Below are 23,381 nucleotides of genomic sequence, written 5' to 3'. Positions count from 1 at the left end.
TTCACCAAACTTGGTCAGAAGTTGTATCTAGATGATGTCTAGGCCAAGTTCGATCATGGGTCATGGCGGTTAAAAAACTAGGTCACAGGGGTCACTTAGTGCGTTTTAAACATTGAGCATGGTGTCCAATCTCTAATTCAAGTAGTTTTCTTCCGATCTTCACCAAACTTGGTCAGAAGTTGTATCTAGATGATGTCTAGGTCAAGTTTGAATATGGGTCATGCCGGGTCAAAAACTAGGTCACTGGGTCACTTGGTTTGTTTTACACATTCAGCATAGTGTCTTCTCTCTAATTTAAGTAGTTTTCATCCGATCTTCACCACACTGGGTCAGAAGTTGTATCTAGATGATGTGTAGGTCAAGTTCGAACATGGGCCATGCAGGGTCAAAAACCAGGTCACGGGGTCACTTAGTGCATTTTAAACATTGAACATGGTGTCCGCTGTACTTTGTGAAGACAACATGCAAAATATTCTGTGTCAATGCGGCATGTGGGGGTATTCGTCACGTCTGTGACAAAGCTCTAGTTTTAATTAAAGGCCTTTCGTACTAAATTCAAGACTTTAAGACTTCATTTAATACCATTATGTACTGATGAGCAGCAAAAAGCATAAAACCTGAACAGACTGTGAGTTATTTGCAGGCTGTTCTGGTTTTAGGCTGTTTGCACATAGCAATTTTCACTTTGCTTCTGAGAGGGAAAGGGTTAAAGAACATCTGTCTGTCAGAGGTGGCTATTCACACAGACTATGTATGACCATCTAACCACTGAACATTAATGATTATATAAAGATCACTGGTCAGTCAAGGCAAAGCAATAAATACCTCATGACCAAAATATTAATAAGTGCTTTGATGTATTTATTGAAAGAAAAATATTCTTATGTTAGAATTTTAATTTGGAAAAAAAATTCTGAGTTTTTTTTTAAATTTTGCTATGGTTGACATAGTGTTAAATATTTTAAGCAATATAAATTACTTCCCAACAGTTGCAAATAAATAATGTTTTTCTGTTACTAGTTCAATATTTGTTGTATTTATTACTCCTTCAAATCCGAAAAATACAGAAGCCATTTCACTGCAATCTTCCAATAGGAATAATTTTAGGTGGCTGATAAATTTATCTGAAGAAAATGGTTTTACCTGTATGCCTTAGATTGTTGAAGACTCAAGAAGTACAGAATGGTGGAGCTACCAGATGCTTATAGGTAGTGACTCACTATGCCTGCTGATTTAGGGCAATTACTTTCCAGGTCATTTTCATGTTGCTCCGAAATTGTTTGTTACTATTTTTAGTAGCGCTTTATGCGATGTTGGCAGTTAAGCCGAAAATTGATTAATGTATTTATAGCAACTGAAGTCTGTTTCATGAAAACTTTGTTAATATGACTGGGGATTGGAAATGCTTCTCCATTTTATATCAAACATGAAAGAACATTTTCTTACTGTTCTGTGTTTTGTTTTTATCCAAGGGGTGTTAACTTAGAGTGGTGCATTTTTCTCGTAAATCGTGAAACACGAAATGGAAGCCTAAAGGCTTATAAGTTCATATAAAATGTTCACCTAAATGAAACAGGAAAGAATGTGTTTAATAGTGTACAGGATAAGTTATCATGAATTGTGTTAAGTGATGAATCGCATATTTGGTTAAATACAGAAAATGTGCAGGTACATGTATGTAGTGATGTTTTGTCTTTTTTTCATATAAAATGTGTATTTAAATTAGGTGCAGGAAAAAAAAGAATTACATGTTACAAAATAATATGTACAATTAAATTAAAAACTCAGTTTTGCCCAAGAAATATAGATCATAATTAATATTAAACTTTTGTGCAAATATTAGCTAACATTAAATAATTAAACATGTGTTCATATTTGAGGCATAAATACTAGCTCTCATGTTCAGATATAAAGACGACATTTTGAGATGAAAATCTGTCAGGTAATACATATGACATTGTCTCATCTTATACAGACAGGGTAAGACATTACAAAGTGATAGCATGTTATGTAAAAAAAAAAAACTTTATCTTACCCTGTACAGAAAACTAATGTTTTATTGGCTTTGGCAGGTCAATGTTCTGGCTTTGTCTTTTTCCATATTAGGTGGGTAACTCGTCTTAGTAGGTTAAAATGTTAAATGCCTGATTGGATGTTTGAACATGACAACATTATATATTACAGAATTTGAAACATTTTTGACTGCTTTTACGTTGAAGGTGGCATATGACGGGTGCTTTGTGAGATAAATTTGTTACATACCTTCTTACTAACACTGTCAAATATTAATTTAATGTCCCTGTTTTAAGTCAGTGCAAGGTCTATTACAAGCTATGTAACCTATAGTATGTCATACAGTTAGTTCGAGTTTGTGTTTTTTTCCTGTATTATTTCACGACCATAATGTTTCAACCTTAGCTCAAAGGTCAAGGTCAACCTTACACTTTCTTACACACTTTATTGACAATGTCAACATGTTGCCAACATTGCGCATCTTACTTACAATTTGCTATTATAAGCATGTACTTTATAAATTGTTTTTCTAACAGAGTTTGACACATACTTATGATGGTGGTTTGATTTGTTAATTTGTCTGTCTTCATAAAATCCTTAAAGTTTGTTGTGAAAACTACTTCTACATGTACATTTCTCAAGCATATTGAATTAAAACGTGAATACATGTATGTCATAACCATAAAGTGTTTATGTGCAAAACACATTTTTTCATGCCAAATGAGTTACATATTCTTGAGTTGTGTCCTCTTGATCTGGGCCATTTTATTGCAAAAGCATTAACAGTTGTCTTAAGTTTGTGAACCAAAATCCTTTCACATTTTCAAGGGATTGAATTGGGACTGCATATATGCCATCACCATGAAGTGTTTCTGCTTAAGACACTATTACCACTTGCAGTGATCCGTTTCTTTCAGAGTTGTGTGCCCTTGAACTTAGCCATGTAATCACTGATATGACTGATATGCCATAGACAAAGCAGTACAGGGTATTTTATGTCTAAGTTTGTGACACAGCTCTTCTGGTAAGCCAGTATTTTCTGGACTGTAGTAATTTCAGGACGATTTTAAACATAAGTGTTTTGTTACCAGTCTTTCCAATGTATCATAGTCCTTGCTTCAAAATAACCTATGTATTCAGGGTTCTCAATAACTTTTGAGCCAACAGGCCCGAATGTGAAACCAACAGGCCTTCTAGGGGGGTCCGGGGGGCATGCTCCCCCTGAAATTTTTTCAATTGATTTCCTGCATTTTGGGCCATTTTATGACTATTTTAGTGGTCAACCAGGCACTTAAATTCGAGCATTTTTGTGTGCATTTTATGAATTTTAGCTTTTTTAACTAACAACAGATAAATGGAAAAAGCTCTTTATTACTTTTGTAAAATATTAACTCAACATGTGATGAACAGAACGTCAAAATATTTAACTGCTTTTTGACCGATTCCAATATGCGCCTTTTCATTGTTGTTGATGTAATGCGTTAAGGGAGATAATGAAGTGACGCCTTTGCTTAATAGCAACTAGGAGCAAAATTATCGAAAAGACACACAAATTTCGAAGTCAATTGCTGATTTTCCAAATCTGAGCAATTTTCAACCGGCCGAAATCTGATTTCAAACAGCCGATTTGGCCGGCGGCCGGCTCTTATTGAGAACCCTGTGCATTATTAAAAGAATTCTTTTTTTAATGAATTAATGTTTTGTTTAAAAAATAATTATGTTTAAATTGAAAGTCTTACATGCATGCTTCTTTTGTCTGTGCATGCTCAATAAAACCCAATTCACAAGACCCAAATATTGTAAGTGAATATTTATACCCCCATTACCATTGGTAATGGGGGCTATATAGGAGTCACTTTGTCGGTCGGTCTGTCTGTCTGTCTGTCCCGAAATTTCATCAGATCTTCACCAAACTTGGTCAGAAGTTGTAACTAGATGATGTCTAGGTCAAGTTTGAATATGGGTCATGCCAGGTCAAAAACTAGGTCACAGGGTCAATAAGTGTGTTTTTAACTGAAAGTTTGTCCGGACCATAACTATGTCATTTATTGTTAGATTTTAAAATGACTTACATTTGTTCACCATCGTGGGACGGTGTGTCGTGAGAAAAAAGTATGTCAATATCTCAAAGGTCAAGGTCACACTTGGAGTTCAAAGGTCAAATGCTTGTCCGGGCCATAACAGGGGACAAAAATTCCACTCGTCCGCTCGTATTGACGAGTGAAATCTTGATAGGACGAGTGAATTTCCCTAAAGCTCTCGTCCTACAGGACGAGTGAAAATAAGCTGATGTTCAAAAATGAATTTTCTGACCTGTGAGTATGACTATTTTTCATTAAATAAAATCATTTTCTCAAAGCATATCTATTCCGAAAGTAGAATGCGAATGAACCGGAAATTGTTATTGTAAATTTCATACAGAAGGTGCGCGTTGTTATGCGAGACTTGTGTCCCGAGTAAATATTGGCTTTTTGGTGTAAGCTTTGCGCGTACATGTTGACAGGGAACCATGCGACTGCAGTCACTGTTACTATTTAAGCGCAAAGTACGGTTTAAAACCAGTCTGAATTTCGTTTGAAAAATGTCTGACATACGAGTGTTCTTTGGGGGCGAGGGCGATTTTCTGTTCAAACGTCCGAAACGGAAAGCACGCGAGCATTAGAAAAAATTATTTATATTGTTACCCTCATAAATAAAGTAACTTATTTCACTGCTTAGCAGTGATATACTTTAGGAAACTTTATAAGTCATATCAGCCCTTTGCAATCTTTATTTCACACATATTTGAAGGACGAGTGCGTGTGTTTGCAGGACGAGTGAAAATGTTAATGCACTCGTCATGCAGGATGAGTGCAGTTTAGGAATATTTTTGTCCCTTGCATAACTTTGTCATTTATGGTGAGATTTTAAAAATCATTTGGCAGATGTGTTCACCATCATTGGACAGTGTGTGGCGCAAAAGAATTACGTCGCTATCTCCAAGGTCAAGGTCACACTTTGAGTTCAACGATCACAAATGAGCTTGTCCAGGCCATAACTATGTCATTCATTGTAAGATTTAAAAATGATTTGGCACATTTGTTCACCATCATTGGATGGTGTGTTGCGCGAAAGAATTGCGTCGATATCTCCAAGGTCAAGGTCACACTTAAAGTTCAAAGGTCAAAAATGGCCATAAATGAGCTTGTCCGGGCCATAACAATATTGTTCATTGTGAGAATTTAAAATCATTTGGAACATTTGTTCACCATCATTGGACGGTGTGTCGTGCGGAAGAAATACGTCCATATCTCCAAGGTCAAGGTCACACTTTGAGTTTGAAGGTCAAAAATGGCCATAAATGAACTTTTCCGGGCCATAACTATGTGGTTCATTGTGAGATTTAAAAATCATTTGGCACATGTGTTCACCATCATGGGACAGTGTGTTGCGCGAAAGAATTACGTCGATATCTCCAAGGTAAATGTCACACTTTGAGTTCAAAGGTCAAAAATGGCCATAAATGAGCTTGTCCGGGCCATTACTATGGCGTTCATTGTGATATTTTAAAATCATTTGGCACGTTTGTTCACCATCAGTTGACAGTATGTCGCGCGAAAGAATTACGTCAATATCTCTAAGGTCAAGGTAACACTGTTAGTTCAAAGGTCAAAAATGGCAATAAATGATCTTGTCTGGGCCATAACTATGTCATTCATAGTGAGATTTTAAAATGACTCTGTACATTAATTTTGTTCACAGTCATTGAACGGCGTGTCATGTGAAAGAATTCAAGAGTTCAAAGGTCTAAATGGCTATAAATGATAATGCCATTGGCATAATAATTCTTAAAATCCCCATAAATTAGATTCTCTTGTTTTGTGAAGACAGCATGCAAAATAGTCTGTGTCAATGTGGCATGTGGGGGTATACGTCATGTCTGTGACAAAGCTCTAGTTTTAGCTGTCTGTATTTTTTAGCAGATATGCAGTCTAACAGAAACCTTCTATAATCCTCCGCAATGTTCATGAACCTTTATTATTAAGGTTTCTGTTGATTATTACCAAATATCTATAGTGAATTCTTTAAAATTTTGTAGTAGCCTATTTTTCCAATGTTTTTCGTCTTACTTAGCTTTTCAATTCAGTGTTAAATTGTTTGATATATTGCTATTATTTTTATTTTAATCATTTACAAATGCTTTATTTGAATTCCCAGTGTCTCAGCTTTAAAAATGATGTGTAATATGTTTATTTCATTTTACTTTTTTTACTGTGTTGAACCTCTATTCTGAAAAACAACTCCACTCAGACAGTGATAAACTTAAAGAGGTGTACATGTACTTTGTCATATTTATTTTCTTGGATTATTATATAATATACGGAAATTATGACTGTATTGGCTGCCAGTAACAAACATATGGGCCGTGCTGTGTGAAAAGGGGGTTTGATGAATGTGCGTAAAGTGTCGTCCCAGATCAGCCTCTGCAGTCCGCACAGGCTAATCAGGGACAACACTTTTCACTTTTATAATATTTGTCGTTTAAAGAATTTCTCTTCTTAGTAAAATGCAGGTCAATCTGGGACAACACTTTACGCACATGCATTAAATCCCCTTTTCACAGAGCAAGGCCCATATAGATATAGGCCATGACGTTTACAATAAACCATCTTACATGACAAGTGATTTAGCCCTATTGAAGACTAAACAATGTCTTTATTCCATAGAGAATCAAAGCAATAGGGCACTTTCTTGTTCGGAGATTTTGTCAAATGTCAGTGTCCTCATGAATGCTTTGGACCACTGACATTGAATGAGGTCATTGCCTTGTGGCAGAGATTATCAATAGCAATTTAAGTCTGGATCTTTTTTATGGTCTGTTTGTATCCTATAAATAAACCATGTGTCTGAAAAGTTGGCTGCTGAGTTGATATTTAAAAGAAGAGTTCTTGAGAATGATGTATCAAATCCACTTCAAGAACCATAATTCTGTTTTTGTATATAAAACTTGATGTTTTAATTGTCAAAAATGGTCAATTTATTCTAACAAATCATTATAAAGTGAATTGATTAAGTGCAATATATAAATCTGTCCTTTGACTTCAGTCTCTGCTATGCTGGGTTCTTACACTTGACCTAATTGGTAACCAGATGACCATGTCATGTTATTATAATAGTGTGGTAGTTCATCATTTAAGTACAGGTCACTTTCAGTAATCAACAGTCTGACCATATGTCAGATTTGACCCTGTTTTCTTAGAGCAGGTGTGTTATGTTCATTGTGCATCCTCCTTGGTCCTTCCACAACATGTGCCTTTTTAACAATCTACATTTTTTTGCCCTTTCCTCATGACACTGGGTGAGTACATAAGTCCCTATGATATTTCGGCTGGGTGTGAAATTGGTTCATATGAATTCAAAAACAAGGTCACAAGGTCAAATTAATGAAAAAAGTGTGTATAAGAGGCATTTTTTTCTTCAAAATCTTGATGAAACATGGATCCAATATTTGTCTCAATGATATCTTGTCTTATTTTCAAATTGGGTCATGTGGTGTCAAAAATGTGGTCACTAGGTCAAATTAAAGAAACACCTAGTGAGCACTCTATATGCCTGATTTATAGTCTAATATTTGGTGTCAAGACATTGTCCTAATCACATATTGGACGACTTCAAAACTGGATTTCATTGGTTCAGAATTTAAATAATTAGGTCAAATGAAAATGAAAGGTTGTGAACACTCTAGGCACTACTGGGCTGCAACGGGTACCCGAAATATCCGATGATATCGGATCCAACTTCAGATTCGCGGATTCACCCCTGGAAATTTCGGTTCTGAATATTTATTATGCCCCCCTTTGAAGAAGAGGGGGTATATTGCTTTGCTCATGTCGGTCTGTCTGTCTGTCTGTCTGTCGGTCGGTCCGTCCACCAGGTGGTTTCCGGATGATAACTCAAGAACGCTTAGGCCTAGGATAATGAAACTTCATAGGTACATTGATCATGACTCGCAGATGACCCCTATTGATTTTGAGGTCACTAGGTCAAAGGTCAAGGTCAAAGGTGAAGGTCACAGTTACTGGAAATAGGCATTTTAAGGATTTAGCATGGTTCAAAAAAGGGAAACAACTACCGTTTATGCATGTTCTTTTTGTTACAGCATTTGCCTCCCTTAAATTCATTAAAATCTCATTTTACAGCAGAGATTCCAAATATGACCTGTAAATGAGCCCCATATTTACTGCCAGTGCTAGGTTAACAAGGTTACCACCACCGTTACCACCACCACCACCACCACCACCACCACCACCACCCGTATTCACACAATGGCTGCTACTACAACTTATAGCCCATATAGGGGGGCATGCATGTTTTACAAACAGCCCTTGTTTTCATAGTTTTATGTAACCTAGCGCTGTTTTCACGAGTATTGTTTTTTATACAGACTGGTTCTGTTTATAAGATAAAAGATACATATAATTTTTGATATTTATTGACATGTGACAGTCAAATAGCGGATCATACGATATCCTTCGGCGTTTATTGTATAAGAGTGTCATTGGACATTACGTAAGCAAACCTAATTCTAAATCATGGAGGATTCAAATGCTATTCCTAATGGCAATAAGTAAGTTTTCAATCCTTATTGTCTTACTGAGTTGTATTAAAAACAATGGTACTGGATCCAGTGTGGCTGGTATGTTATTTAGGTAAATTTTGCATAATTTCGCGACCTGTCAAATTGTGTTCCTGCATAATGTATTGCCTTGAAAGCTTTTTTCGTAATATATAAAGTTTAAATGTTATCATGTGATACAAGGAACCTCAGTGCCCAGTGAGAGAATCTTCTCCACAGCAGGAGACCTTGTCAGTGCTCAAAGGGCTTGCCTGGACCTGGATAATGTTGATATCTTTATTTTGTGAAAACAAACATCAAACTGTATGAACAGTGAAAAGTGTATATTAACGAGCAAACTATTAAGTGAATAAGTGTTAAGGTTTTGTTTTATTTTGACATTGCTACAATGTTAAACAAGAAATTTGTTATGTTTTTCGTTAATAAATGTTTAATATTGTTTAGTCAAATAATACTTTTTTGGATTCATTGCAGCCCTGCTAGGCAGAACATGTATAACCAAATGGTCATGAAACTTGTAAAGAACATATATCCCAATGATATATCTCAATGATATATCCCAATGAGATATCCCAATGATATATCTCAATGATATATCCCAATGATATATACCAATGATATATACCAATGATATCTTCCCAGTTTGAAACTGGGTCACATGGACTCAAAACTTAATTCACTAGTTCATGTAAAGAAAAAGCTTGTGAACACTTAAGAGGCCACATTCATTTTACAATCGTCATCAACTAGGTGAGCACACTTAGTTCCAAACTGGGGTCTCAGGTGAGCACCTTAGGGCTTTTGGCCCTTTTGTTAGCTTTCCCCTAAGACTGGCCTCAAAATATATGACCCTAAATAAGATTGATTATAGTGACTGTGACCTCTGTTTTATTTCAGCTTTGCTCAGGCCATTCATGAGATTAAATATTGCCTGTGACCTGTGTGTGTTGCAGCTATGCTCGAGTCCTGGCCCATTACCCCTATGTGGTACTGATAGCTGTGCTGGTTGTCTCCCTTACGTGTCTGATTGTCACGGTAACTGTGGGAAGCCGACCAGCGTTTGAGGAACCAATGGCGGTAAGATTCAAGACGAACCTGAGGTGTATGTTAAAGAGTTTAGTCCATGTCAATTCAAATATTGCTGGGTTTCTCATAACACTTCAATATTTTACCGATCTCTTACATATTGGGCATGTAGGTACCTTGCATGGACCTTAATCTTTTGATGAAGTTTGATGTCACTGGGGTCAATGTCACCAAGGCTAATAATAGATTTTTTCCGTCACACTTTTGTTACAGTTTCTCATAGGGCCTTTAATATTTTACCCATCTCTTACATATTTGGCATGTAGGTACCTTTCATGGACCTCTACCTTTGATGAGGTTTGAGGTCACTGGGGTCAAGGTCATGGAGGCTAATAATAGATTTTTTCTGTCACACTTTTGTTACAGTTTCTCATAGCGCCTTCAATATTTTACCTATCTCTTACATATTTGGCATGTAGGTACCTTGCATGGACCTCTACCTTTTGATGAGGTTTGAGGTCACTGGTGTCAAGGTCAAGGTCTCTGAGGCTTATAATAGATTTTCTCAAGGTCACACTTTTTCCCACACAATATACCCATATATCAACAAAGCATCATTTGGGGAGCATCCACCAGTTTCACTGATGTTCTTGTTTCCCAAGGAATTTCATAACAATGGATATAATGATTTTATCCTTCATTTGTGTACAAGCATGACAATTTATTCCTTTCCAAGTTTGATCTGACTGTATAATTTGCTTGTATTAAAATAATTAGAGCCTTGATTAAATCTTGTGTCGGATAGTTCAGGTGAACACAGCCTTTTGCATTTATATATTTCTGATTATCGGTTAGAGAAAAAAAAATCTATCATAAACCTAACAATCTTTGAAGGGTTTATGTTATCTCAGCAAATATTGCTAATGGAAAAAGATGTTTTACACTTTGTTGTCAGTACACATAATTCTTATTCTTGGTTAGGAAATTACAATTAAGAGCTGCGCTAGTAAATGTAATGATTGTTATTTTAGGGCATCATATGGATGGTTTGTGTTTGCTTGATTAGATGTATTCATACAAAGTTATTGAATATAAATCTCACAAAAGACTTTACTATGTTAATTCTATATTACGAACACTAAATTGATGAAAAAGGAAGAAAGAAATTTGTGGTCCAGCACAATTTACGCCAAAAGTTCTGATTTAACACTAAAATTAATGTGTTGAAATTTTTTAAGAAAAAATTATTTTTAATAGTAAATGTGTTAAGATTACAATTCTGTTTCAACATGTAGTGTGGGCATGTCTGTGAATGAAACAACTGTTTCAAACTTTTACTTGTTGGTCCTAACCTGTTTTGAAGAAGTGTTGGATTGACCTAGATCATATACGAACATGTCTCACTCTGGATTACTATAAATATTGACCTAGAGAATATAAAAAATGGCCAAATAACTATATGTATTGACCTAGATAATATAAGAACATGTCTAGATTGCTGTATGTATTGACTTAGATCATATAAGAGCATTACTGAATACTGTATGTATTGACCTAGATCATATAAGAACATGTTTCAATTGATGTATGTATTGACCTAGATCTTATAAGAAAATGTCTTAATAAATGAATGTATTGACCAAGATTATACAAGAACATTTCAGAGTTTCCCTATGTATTATTCTATATCATATTAGTGCATGACTGAATTGCTCTATGTATTGAACAATCACTAAAAGTGCTTCTCTGTTCTCAAACAAATATGTAAGGCAACCCTTTGATTTACTTGGGTCAGCAATAGTATTTATTTAAGGATTGATGTATAGAAAATAGTCTGTAATCATCTGAAATATCTTACAACATCTCAGATGGCAATTTCCTTTAGGGGAACATGGCAGTGACATTCTGGTTGAATTGTGTTATTTGCAGAACAAATGTAAATATTGTGTCAAATAATTTCTTGGCAAAATTTTCCAAGAAATATTTCTGTCTTATCTATGATTAGGAGATCTTATGTATAATGTTCAAGGTTCTTTTTGCAATAGAGTAAAAACATTACATGTATTGTATTTTTTTAACTTAAAAATGGTTTAATCTGAAATATTTATTAGCTCTTTAAGTTTTTCATTTTTTATGTCATTGTTTGTATAAAGCAAGTGCCATAATGCGGTTAACAAAGTTTCCAAGAAAAATGTTTTGAAAATATTTGTAATGTAATCCTGAATGATTAAAATACAGAAATAACTCATTAAAACTGTTTCATTTCAAAAAACAAATCTGTAATGTTAACCTTTTGATCTATTTTTAGCTCACCTGAGCAGAACATTTGTCCCACTGATATCTGGTCCGAGGTTTATTATCATGGTCACTTTAGATTAAAAACTAGGTCACCGTGTTTCAGTTTTAAAAAATCTAGTAACAATATTGTAACCATACTGATTGCCAATCTTCATGAATATTCGTCAGAATATTTGTCTCAATGATATCCCAGCTAAGTTTACAACTGAGTAATATTTGGAAAAACTAGGTTTCTAGGTCACATTTCAGGAAAAGCTTGTGAACACTCTTAAAGTCTCAATTTTATGCCCCCTTTCCAAGAAAAGGGGGTATATAGTTTTCTCACTGTCTGTCTGTCACACTTTTCGTGTCCACTCTCTTATTCAAATAGTTTTCATCCCATCTTTACGAAACTTGGTCAGAAGTTTTATCTAGACAATAATTTGGTCAAGTTCGAATATGGATCATGCGGGGTCAAAAACTAGGTCACATGGTCGAAAAAACAAATCCAAGGGAAGTAATAAGCTTTAAATGGACATAATTATCTGACCTGCCAAATTATATATTTTTATGCCCCCATTTCGAAGAAAAGGGGGTATATAGTTTTCGCACTGTCCGTTGGTCGGACGGTCGGTCACACTTCGTGTCCGCTCTCTAATTCAAATAGTTTTCATCAGATCTTTACCACACTTGGTCAGAAGTTGTATCCAGACAATATCTAGGTCAAGTTCGAATATGGGTCATGCCGGGTCAAAAACTAGGTCACAGGGTCACTTAGTGCATTTCAAGGATTTAGCATGGTGTCCGCTCTCTAATTGAAGTAGTTTTCATCTGATCTTTACTAAACTTGGTCAGAAGTTGTATCAAGACAATATCTAGGTCAAGTTTGAATATGGGTCATGCCGGGTCAAAAACTAGGTCACTGGGTCACTCAGTGCATTTCAAAGATTTACCATGGTGTCCTCTCTCTAATTGAAGAAGTTTTCATCTGATCTTTACTAAACTTGGTAAGAAGTTGTATCTAGGTCAAGTTCAAATATGGGTCATGCCGGGTCAAAAACTAGGTCACGGGGTCACTTAGTGCATTTCAAGGATTAAGCATGTTGTCCGCTCTCTAGTTTATGTGGCTTTCTGATTTATTTTGATATTCTAAGACATTTTTATGCCCCCAAAGGAGGGCATATAGTGCTCGGACTGTCAGTTTGTCTGTCCGTCCGTCTGTCCGTCACACTTTGCGTTTAGATTTCGAAAAATGCTCATAACTTCTATGTCGCTTCAGATAGCAATTTCATATTTGGCATGCATGTGTAAATGGACAAGGCCTTTCCATACACACACAAATTTTGACCCCTGTGACCTTGACCTTGAACTTAGGGTCCGCGTTTAGGTTTGAAATCTGCGTTTAGGATTTGAAAAAAGCTAATAACTTCTACCAAGCGTTTACACAGTTATACTTTTATGTAGTGACAAAGTTACAGTTGGGGGCATCCGTGTCCTGTGGACACATTTCTTGTTGTTAAATAAATCAAAGCGGCCCAGAAGCGGCATTGTGTTTCTGACAAACACATTGTGGTTAAAGGTCAAGGTCATCCCTCAAGGTCTAAGGTCAAAAATACAAATCCAAGGGAAGTAATAAGCTTTAAAGGGAGATAATTATTCAATATTGAACATAGCAATTTGATATTTGGCATTCATTTGTATCTCATTGAGCTGCACATTTTGAGTGGTGAATCTACAGTCATGGTAGTGGCTTTTAATTATTTGCTACTAAAAATAGAGATTTGTTAGAGACAATTACTTTCAAGGGAAGTAATTTATATAATTATAAATCTCATATTATATATTTCCTTACCAAGAATTTAAGTTCTTTTCACAGTTACTGTACAGATTTTTTATTTTTAGCGCGGCTGTTTTCGGAAAAAACCCGAGCTATTGTCATAGCCAGCTCGTCATCCGCCGTAGGCGTCGTGCTAAACCTTAACATTGGCCATAACTTTTTAAATATTGAAGATAGCACCTTGATATTAGGCATGCATGTGTATCTCATGGAGCTGCACATTTTGAGTGATAAAATTTCAAGGTGAACATCATCCTTCATGGTCTAGGGTCGAAAAAACAAAGTCAAGGGAAGTAATAAGCTTTAAATGGACATAGTCATCTGACCTGCCCACGTATATATTTTTGTTAAATAAATCAAAGCGGCGCAGTAGGCGGAATTGTGTTTCTGACAAACACATTGTGGTGAAAGGTCAAGGTCATCTTTTATGGTCTATGGTAAAAAATACAGAATTAAGGGAAGAAATAAGCTTTAAAAAGGGAGAAAATTATTCAATGTTGAACATAGCCACTTTATATATTTGGCATGCATGTGTATCTCATGGAGATGCACATTTTAACTGGTGATCTACAGTCACGGTAGTGGCATTTCCTTACCAAGAATTGAAATTCTTTTCACAGTTACTGTACAGATTTATTATTTTGATTATTTATAACCCAAATGATTGATTTGTCAAACTTTTTTTTTAATGATATAATTATAATTTCTTTGATGTTCATTACATACCTGTGGACTTATGACCAAAGATACATGATCAACTCTGGCTATGATCTCTTTTAAACCACAGGCCTTGGTTGTCAGTGATGTCTGACATGGTCATAATTGACTGTGAGACCCTCCCCCCCGCCCCCCCCCCAACGGTTGGATTGGACAAAATTGAAGGGAAGTAATAACCTTTAAAGGGAGACAGGCTTTTTCCGCCCTATGCCACGGGTCCGAAATTCGGCCCCATTCCCAATGCAAATCTGGTTGTTTTATTCCCAATTGAAAAAAAAATTCCCAATTCCAAAAAAAAAAAAAAAAAAAAAAATTTTTTTTTTTTTTTTTTTTTTTTTTACCTTAAAATATATAAGTTAACCTGATCCGGTGTAGAAAATAGAAAGTGTTGCATAATTAAATTATCTGTTGCCTTGAATTTGTTTTAAAAACTGTAAAATATGTTAATGATTATTTAAGACTTTCCTTATTTTCCTCAAAATCCGGCGCTTCACACGATTTTTTTCACCTCAAAAAAGGCCAAGCCTTTTCCCCAAACTCAGATTAAAAAACCTGCACTTATCTCACATGTTCATAATACTTTGTAAAATTTTAATAATAAGTTATCAAAATAGTCGTTATTTACCAGTTAACGGCTTCTTTGAAATATAAGAAACACTATTTACATGCGATAATTTTTCCCAATTGAGCCAATTTTGCGAATAATTTTTTTCCCAAAATGGGGGTTTTCACGACGCGAAATTCCCAAAATTCCAGTGTGGCGTATTCCCAAAATGGAGCGGAAAAAGCCTGGGAGATGATTTCTATACCTGTCAAATGATAAATAGAAATGTTATTTCAATGCGGCGCAGTAGGGGGCATTGTGTTTCTGACAAACACATCTCTTGTTGGGTCACTAGGTCAAAGGTCAAGGTCACTGTGACCTCTAAAAAAAAAAAAAAAAAAAGCTTTCGCAGCCGAGCGTGGCACCCATTATGCGGTGCTCTTGTTATTATTTTTAACTAAAATGATTTGTCAAAGATGAACTCTGGCTATGATCTCTTTGATAAACCACAGGCCTTGGTTGTCAGTGATGTCTGACTTGGTCATTTTTGACTGTCTACAGACCCCCCCCCCCCCCCCTGGTTGGATTGGACAAAGTCCAAGGGAAGTAATAAGCTTTAAAGGGAGATGATTTCTATACCTGCCAAATGATAAATAGAAATTTTATTTCAAAGCGGCTCAGTAGGGGGCATTGTGTTTCTGACCAACAGATATCTTGTTTTGTGCAATAATCATCAAACAATGGCCATACAATTGTTCTAATGATTTCTTTCACTGTCGGCCATGTGGCAGTTTTCCTTACATGGCTATCATAAAACCAGGATCACTCTAGAAGTCACATAGTTTTCCCAGTCATTTTGAAACTAATTCAGAACATAGGGAATATAATGTCAGGGCTTGGTTAGAAAATGAGTGTTGCTTTTTATGCCCCCAATTGGGTGGCATATAGCAGTTGAACTGCCCGTCAGTCAGTCAGTATGTCAGTCCGAAAAAAAAACTTTTGCAATATTGAAGATAGCAATTTGATATTTGGCATGCATGTGTATCTCATGAAGCTGCACATTTTGAGTGGTGGAAGGTCAAGGTCATCCTCCAAGGTCAAAGGTAAAAAAAATTATATTAAAAAATCAAAGCGGCGCAGTAGGGGGCATTGTGATTCTGACGAACACATCTCTTGTTTTTAACATGTCTGCCAGGTGTTAGGGCAGTAAATTCTGTAACCATGTGAACACTACTTTCTCAAATCAGTTTAGTTCCTACTCCTACTCCAACTTGAGAATCTTTCCATGTATGCTGGTGACTAGTTTCCATGTGGCCCCTTCAAACTTAAAAAAGCCATATGCCATATCCAGCCAGCGTAGCTTTAATCCAGCCTGCGAAATTGCGCAGTCTGGTGAGTAGCTATGCTGTTGGCAATAAAATCATGCTAGGTTTTGTGTTCGCGTTAGCAGACAGGGTAGCTATGCCCAGACTGCACATCTAGACTGCTAGCAGACAGGGTAGCTATGCCCAGACTGCACATCTAGCTTGCTAGCAGACAGGGTAGCTATGCCCAGACTGCACATCTAGACTGCTAGCAGACAGGGTAGCTATGCCCAGACTGCACATCTAGACTGCTAGCAGACAGGGTAGCTATGCCCAGACTACACATCTAGACTGCTAGCAGATAGGGTAGCTATGCCCAGACTGCACATCTAGACTGCAGCAGACAGGGTAGCTATGCCCAGACTGCACATCTAGACTGCTAGCAGATAGGGTAGCTATGCCCAGACTGCACATCTAGACTGCAGCAGATAGGGTAGCTATGCCCAGACTGCACATCTAGACTGCAGCAGATAGGGTAGCTATGCCCAGACTGCACATCTAGACTGCTAGCAGACAGGGTAGCTATGCCCAGACTGCACATCTAGACTGCAGCAGACAGGGTAGCTATGCCCAGACTGCACATCTAGACTGCTAGCAAACAGGGTAGCTATGCCCAGACTGCACATCTAGACTGCAGCAGACAGGGTAGCTATGCCCAGACTGCACATCTAGACTGCAGCAGACAGGGTAGCTATGCCCAGACTGCACATCTAGACTGCTAGCAGACAGGGTAGCTATGCCCAGACTGCACATCTAGACTGCTAGCAGACAGGGTAGCTTTGCCCAGACTGAACATCTAGACTGCAGCAGACAGGGTAGCTATGCCCAGACTGCACATCTAGACTGCTAGCAGACAGGGTAGCTATGCCCAGACTGCACATCTAGACTGCTAGCAGACAGGGTAGCTATGCCCAGACTGCACATCTAGACTGCTAGCAGACAGGGTAGCTATGCCCAGACTGCACATCTAGACTGCTAGCAGACAGGGTAGCTATGCCCAGACTGCACATCTAGACTGCTAGCAGATAGGGTAGCTATGCCCAGACTGCACATCTAGACTGCTAGCAGACAGGGTAGCTATGCCCAGACTGCACATCTAGACTGCTAGCAGACAGGGTAGCTATGCCCAGACTGCACATCTAGACTGCTAGCAGACAGGGTAGCTATGCCCAGACTGCACATCTAGACTGCGCGGGTAGCTATGCCCAGACTGCACATCTAGACTGCGCGGGAAGCTATGCCCAGACTGCACATCTAGACAGGGTAGCTATGCCCAGACTGCACATCTAGACTGTGCAGGTAGCTATGCCCAGACTGCACATCTAGACAGGGTAGCTATGCCCAGACTGCACATCTAGACTGCGCGGGAAGCTATGCCCAGACTGCACATCAAGACAGGGTAGCTATGCCCAGACTGCACATCTAGACAGGGTAGCTATGCCCAGACTGCATATCTAGACTGCGAGGGTAGCTATGCCCAGACTGCACAACTAGACAGGGTAGCTATGCCCAGACTGTACATCTAGACTGTGCGGGTAGCTATGCCCAGACTGCACATCTAGACTGTGCGGGTAGCTATGCCCAGACTGCACATCTAGACTGCGCGGGTAGCTATGCCCAGACTGCACATCTAGACTGTGCAGGGGTATGCCCAGACTGCACATCTAGACTGTGCGGGTAGCTATGCCCAGACTGCACATCTAGACTGCGAGGGTAGCTATGCCCAGACTGCACATCTAGACTGTGCGGGTAGCTATGCCCAGACTGCACATCTAGACTGCGAGGGTAGCTATGCCCAGACTGCACATCTAGACTGTGGGGGTAGCTATGCCCAGACTGCACATCTAGACTGTGCGGGTAGCTATGCCCAGACTGCAAATCTAGACTGCGCTGGTAGCTATGCCCAGACTGCACATCTAGACTGCGCGGGTAGCTATGCCCAGACTGCACATCTAGACTGTGCGGGTAGCTATGCCCAGACTGCACATCTAGACTGTGCGGGTAGCTATGCCCAGACTGCACATCTAGACTGGTAGCAGACAGGGTACCTAGGCCCAGACTGCACATCTAGACTGTGCGGGTAGCTATGCCCAGACTGCACATCTAGACTGTGCAGGTAGCTATGCCCAGACTGCACATCTAGACTGGTAGCAGACAGGGTAGCTATGCCCAGACTGCACATCTAGACTGTGCGGGTAGCTATGCCCAGACTGCACATCTAGACTGCTAGCAGACAGGGTAGCTATGCCCAGACTGCACATCTAGACTGCGCGGGTAGCTATGCCCAGACTGCACATCTAGACTGTGCGGATAGCTATGCCCAGACTGCACATCTAGACTGTGAGGGTAGCTATGCCCAGACTGCACATCTAGACTGGTAGCAGACAGGGTAGCTATGCCCAGACTGCACATCTAGACTGCGCGGGTAGCTATGCCCAGACTGCACATCTAGACTGCGCGGGTAGCTATGCCAAGACTGCACATCTAGACTGCGAGGGTAGCTATGCCCAGACTGCACATCTAGACTGCGAGGGTAGCTATGCCCAGACTGCACATCTAGACTGCGCGGATTTAAACAGGCTAGGCTGGAGCTTTGCTGGCCTTAATTGGCATATGACCCATTTTGGCATTAACTGGGTCATTGGTCATAGTTGTCAAACAAAGAAAGCATAAACATGTTTCATGGTACACTATTTTATCCCTAACAAATATTGTGCATGCGAAAACTGGATCAAAACCTGAAAACTAAGGTCTACATGCAAGCTTTCAATCCTCTGACGTATGGTAAAAGACTGACGTGTATTTCTGTCCTTTCGTTTCTGTGGAAACACATAATTCAAAATATGTTCAACTTATAGGATATAATAGCTCTGTCATATTTCTGTTCTAATGATAATGAATGGCTGGCCAGACTGGAAGGATTGTCAATAGGGAGTGGTTGTGTATAATGATACCATGTGGTAATTTCAGACTGTACTAAGAGTCTCATTTTCCCTAAGCTTTCAATAAAATAAGTTTAGGCCAGAGTTTTTTGATCTTCTGTTTAATGGGAGCGCCGTATCCAATTTTCCAAAAAGTGAAATAAAAATAAAATGGAAAAAAATGATTTTATTTTTATTTTTTCCTCCGCATCCAACAAAAAGTGTTCTTCTAAAAAAAAGTTAATAGTGTGTTTTAGCCTTGGCTGTTTTACCAAACAATGCTGTTTTTACAAAACAAATAACTTTGAAAACACCCCGAAGTCTAAACATTTTATCGGCGAAAAAGTATGTCCGAATATAGTACACATCCGAAAAATAGGTTGGTGTTACATCATGTTTTTTGTTTATCGGATGAAATTCATTTCGCCCTAATTTTCAAGTAAATCCATAAACAAACAATACCTGTAAAGCAACCTCCCATTTAAATTCCAGCAAACACAATTTTTTTCCTCACACCCAAGAAAAATAAATACAAATAAAGCAATAAAGTTAAATCTGCGGATAGTTTTCACACATTGCATCCTCTATAAAGCCAGGGGTTGAAGAATCCACTCGACTGCTCGCATATGCGAGTGAAGTTGACGGTCGGGAGAGTAAAGTTTGTTAAATACTCGACCAACCGGGCGAGTGCTGTTTTTCAAGTTGAGAAATATAAATTCAGTTCCAGAACTCCTTCCACGTCGATACAAATTGCGATCAATTTTTTGAACGAACAAAAAATACGTTTAGTACACAAAGAAACTGCACTTTCGTTTTGACAATGAAAAATGACATCACGGTCACAGTAAAAATAATTCTCGAAATCGGCTGCGCTCTTTTCGTCGTTGTCAGTGCTCTTAGCTAATCGATTAAAAGTGAATAAAATCGTTAAATATATTGGTCATTCCGTGTATTTTAATGTAAATATCAATAAAACAATAATACATCACTGGTTAATTATAATACTTTTTATATTTAATTAAAAATAAACAGAATTTTTTTTTATTAATAAACAGAATAATTCCGAATTTCGTGATCAGAAGCCTTAGGCAAAATTTACCATATTGTAACCGTTTGTCAATCAAGTGTGTCTTTCAGTAAAAGTTCGTCTGAAATATTAAAATGGAAAAGGGTTCTATTTTAAAATATCTGCAAGGTGGTGGCGACAGGGAACAGAAAGAATTAGAAAGGTCGTCAAAACGAGAAGCGGAAAGAATTGAGAAAAGGAAAGAGGTGCAGAAACGTAAGGAAAGCAAATATAATCCATCAGATAATGTACTTAATTTGTTTGCAGTTTAGTGTCACTATGTTAAGTAGGTATAAAAGGTTCTGGTTGATCATAACTATAAATATAGATATCTATTTTTTTAATGCAGGGCGAGTAGATTAAAGTGAAGGGCGAGTGGATTGTCAGGCCTACTCGCCCTGCAGGGCGAGTGGCTCTGGAAAATTATTCAACCCCTGGGAGCTAATGTATTAATGCTGTATCTGACAGTACTAGCTGCATGCTGCCGGTAACATAGTATTGATCAATGCCTTTTGGCCATTTGCAACCTGCTGAGGTGTTACAAGTTTACAGTTATTAACTCCTAGAAATCAGCCCCAATATCAAAGACCTTTGATGTCTACCGCCAGCATTGACAGCTTGCTTTTTTAGGGATTGGTTTAATTGATGTCATTTGGTAACACTGCTGTGATTGTCAAAGACTTGTGTATGTAAATGTTTTTATTGTTGTTTCTACTGGAATTTGACTATAGGGTAATAATAATGTTTTATTTAGAAGACAAAATAGATATTAAATATTTATGTATAATACCAAAATACCCCCCCCCCCCAAAAAAAAAAAAACACAACACTTTTTTTTATTGTGGGGTGGATGGGTAGTGTATGTAAATATAATTTATATTAAGCACTTTCATGCACACTTGAATGCTGTAAGAGGGTTGTTTATTGTGTTGTTGTTTTTATACTTGATTGTTGATTTAATTAACTATAAAGAGAATTGAATAAGCAGGATTCATAATGCACATCTTGTATTCAGTAATTTAAAAGGGTAAACACTAATGCAAATAATTACAAGATAAAACAACAAAAAACAAGACTTCTCCTTATTTTTCTTGACTTCTCCCTAAAAAATGCCAGTCAAGACAGAAGTCACTTCTCCCTAAAATTTGACCCTAGGCCGACCCCTGTAAAACTGTTAATTAGCTGTAATTGTTCTTACTATTAGCTCACCTGAGCAGGAATGCTCATGGTATGCTGTTGTGATCGACACCATCTGCTTTTTCAACAATTTGTGTGTCCTCAAAAGTTTGCTTAAACATTTACCTTCTTTTCATGTTTTGAAACTTTTTTGAGACCCCTCACACTTTATACTGACTGGACACTGTCTGGCAATACCAGGCAAGTTTACAGGTGGTTATTTTTACTGTTTTTAGTAACTTCCAAAAATTTTTTTTTTTTTTATTATGCTTTATTTTTATTTATTTTTCCTACGAAACTTTTTTGAGTTTTTATTTTTATTTTTTTTTTTCCTTCTCCTACTCAAACTTTCAAAAAAAAATCCCGTTAAACAGAAAATAATAAAACTCTGGCCTTATGTTAAATTAAGACTTTTTCTTGAAAATCCAATGTCCATAAGTCAGTTTCTAGTTCAAAGAAATGGTTCACATAAAATGTTTTTTATAACAGATTTTTATGCAATGCTGTTTGACCTGTAAATATGTTAACAGTGATTGCTTAGGTTGAAATCAGTTGCAATGTTTTCTTTCATACCCTTGGTGGAAATGTTGTGAATTCGGAGGGGGAATTTTTATGGAAAATGGGGAAAAGCTTTTTTTTTAGATTAGCATGAAGACTTGTTTATGAACTTAAATGTAACAGCATTGTAAAATAACATTAATCATATTCTTGTCTACTTAAAATAAATTTGATAAAGCTATTTAGATTATTTGATTATATGAAAATTGCTTAGACTATGTTTAAAAATGCATCGTACATAGTCATGTTTTTCCAAGTTAAGTCTCTCTTCTTTTTTTTTAATATCACATGCATAGGAGAATTTTAACGAAAAAAATATAAACAAATTATTTTATTCCACCTTTTTCTAATGGGAGATATGGATTTGCCCTTGTCCATCCATCGTACACTTAACTAACAAATATTGTTTTCACACGTTATACCTGTGATTATGTTATTTTTAGGTTTATTATTATTTGCAATTATTGTAAGTACAAACGGGTCCCTGGCATGCCTGTGTTTCTCTTATTTGCAATTATTCCAAGTACAAAAAGGTAATAAAAGTATTACGATTATTGTCACAAAAATGCCTTTAACTTTAAGCTGGGTTCATTTAGTCTGAAGCACACAACTGTAAGTGCACTTAGTTCAATGCTGTGTTTGCAACAGAATTAAGAAAGGGATTGGTCATGGAAAAATTTCTACAGTAATTCTACCCCTTATAACCTCTGACTCAAATAGGAAAGTTTTCAGTGGCTGGCATAAACATTTGCACCTAAATGTTTAATGGCATATATTGAAGGCTTGCTCAGAAAATGTGTGAGAAGATTAACTGACTGCTGTTATAAGACTAAGTTCAAAGATTGCCAAAGTGACAAATTTTCCAACTTTTTGCACAGATAAAGAAGATAAAAAAAGACTGTGCACCAGTGATCAAAATGCCACTAAATACAGAGATTGTCCTCTACTGGTGAAACGTTTGCATGCCATCAGTCAGTCAGTCTAGTCTGTCTGTCACACTTTTCTGGATCCTGCGATAACTTTAAAAGTTATTCATATTTTTTCATGAAACTTAAAACACGGATAGATGGCAATAAGGAGATTATGCACCTTATTTCATTTTGTTCTTACATCAAGAATTCTGGTTGCTATGGCAACAAATAAAATGAAAAAATATAAAAATCTGACAATGGTGGAGTTTTACCTGTAGGGGACAATATTGCTTGGCAATCTCTTGTTCATACTGAAAATAAATTTCCATTTATGAGTAATCATAATGATAAATAG

The 23,381-nt window shown here is 37.3% G+C and overlaps 1 protein-coding gene across 4 annotated transcripts in view; it reads left to right on the top strand.

Annotated features, from left to right (window-relative positions):
• LOC127874852 (protein dispatched homolog 1-like) overlaps positions 1 to 23,381 on the top strand; it is an 84,681-nt gene that overhangs the window by 54,603 nt on the left and 6,697 nt on the right. For all 4 annotated transcript variants that reach the window (XM_052419506.1, XM_052419508.1, XM_052419505.1 and 1 more), the window contains exon 3: positions 9,583 to 9,706. In XM_052419506.1, coding sequence (XP_052275466.1) covers positions 9,583 to 9,706 — 124 coding nt within the window. The remainder of the gene's footprint in view (positions 1 to 9,582; positions 9,707 to 23,381) is intronic.

Source organism: Dreissena polymorpha, chromosome 3 (genome assembly GCF_020536995.1).
Source record: "Dreissena polymorpha isolate Duluth1 chromosome 3, UMN_Dpol_1.0, whole genome shotgun sequence".
Classification (NCBI taxonomy): Eukaryota; Metazoa; Mollusca; class Bivalvia; order Myida; family Dreissenidae; genus Dreissena; species Dreissena polymorpha.
This window is presented reverse-complemented; position numbering and strand designations above follow the sequence as displayed.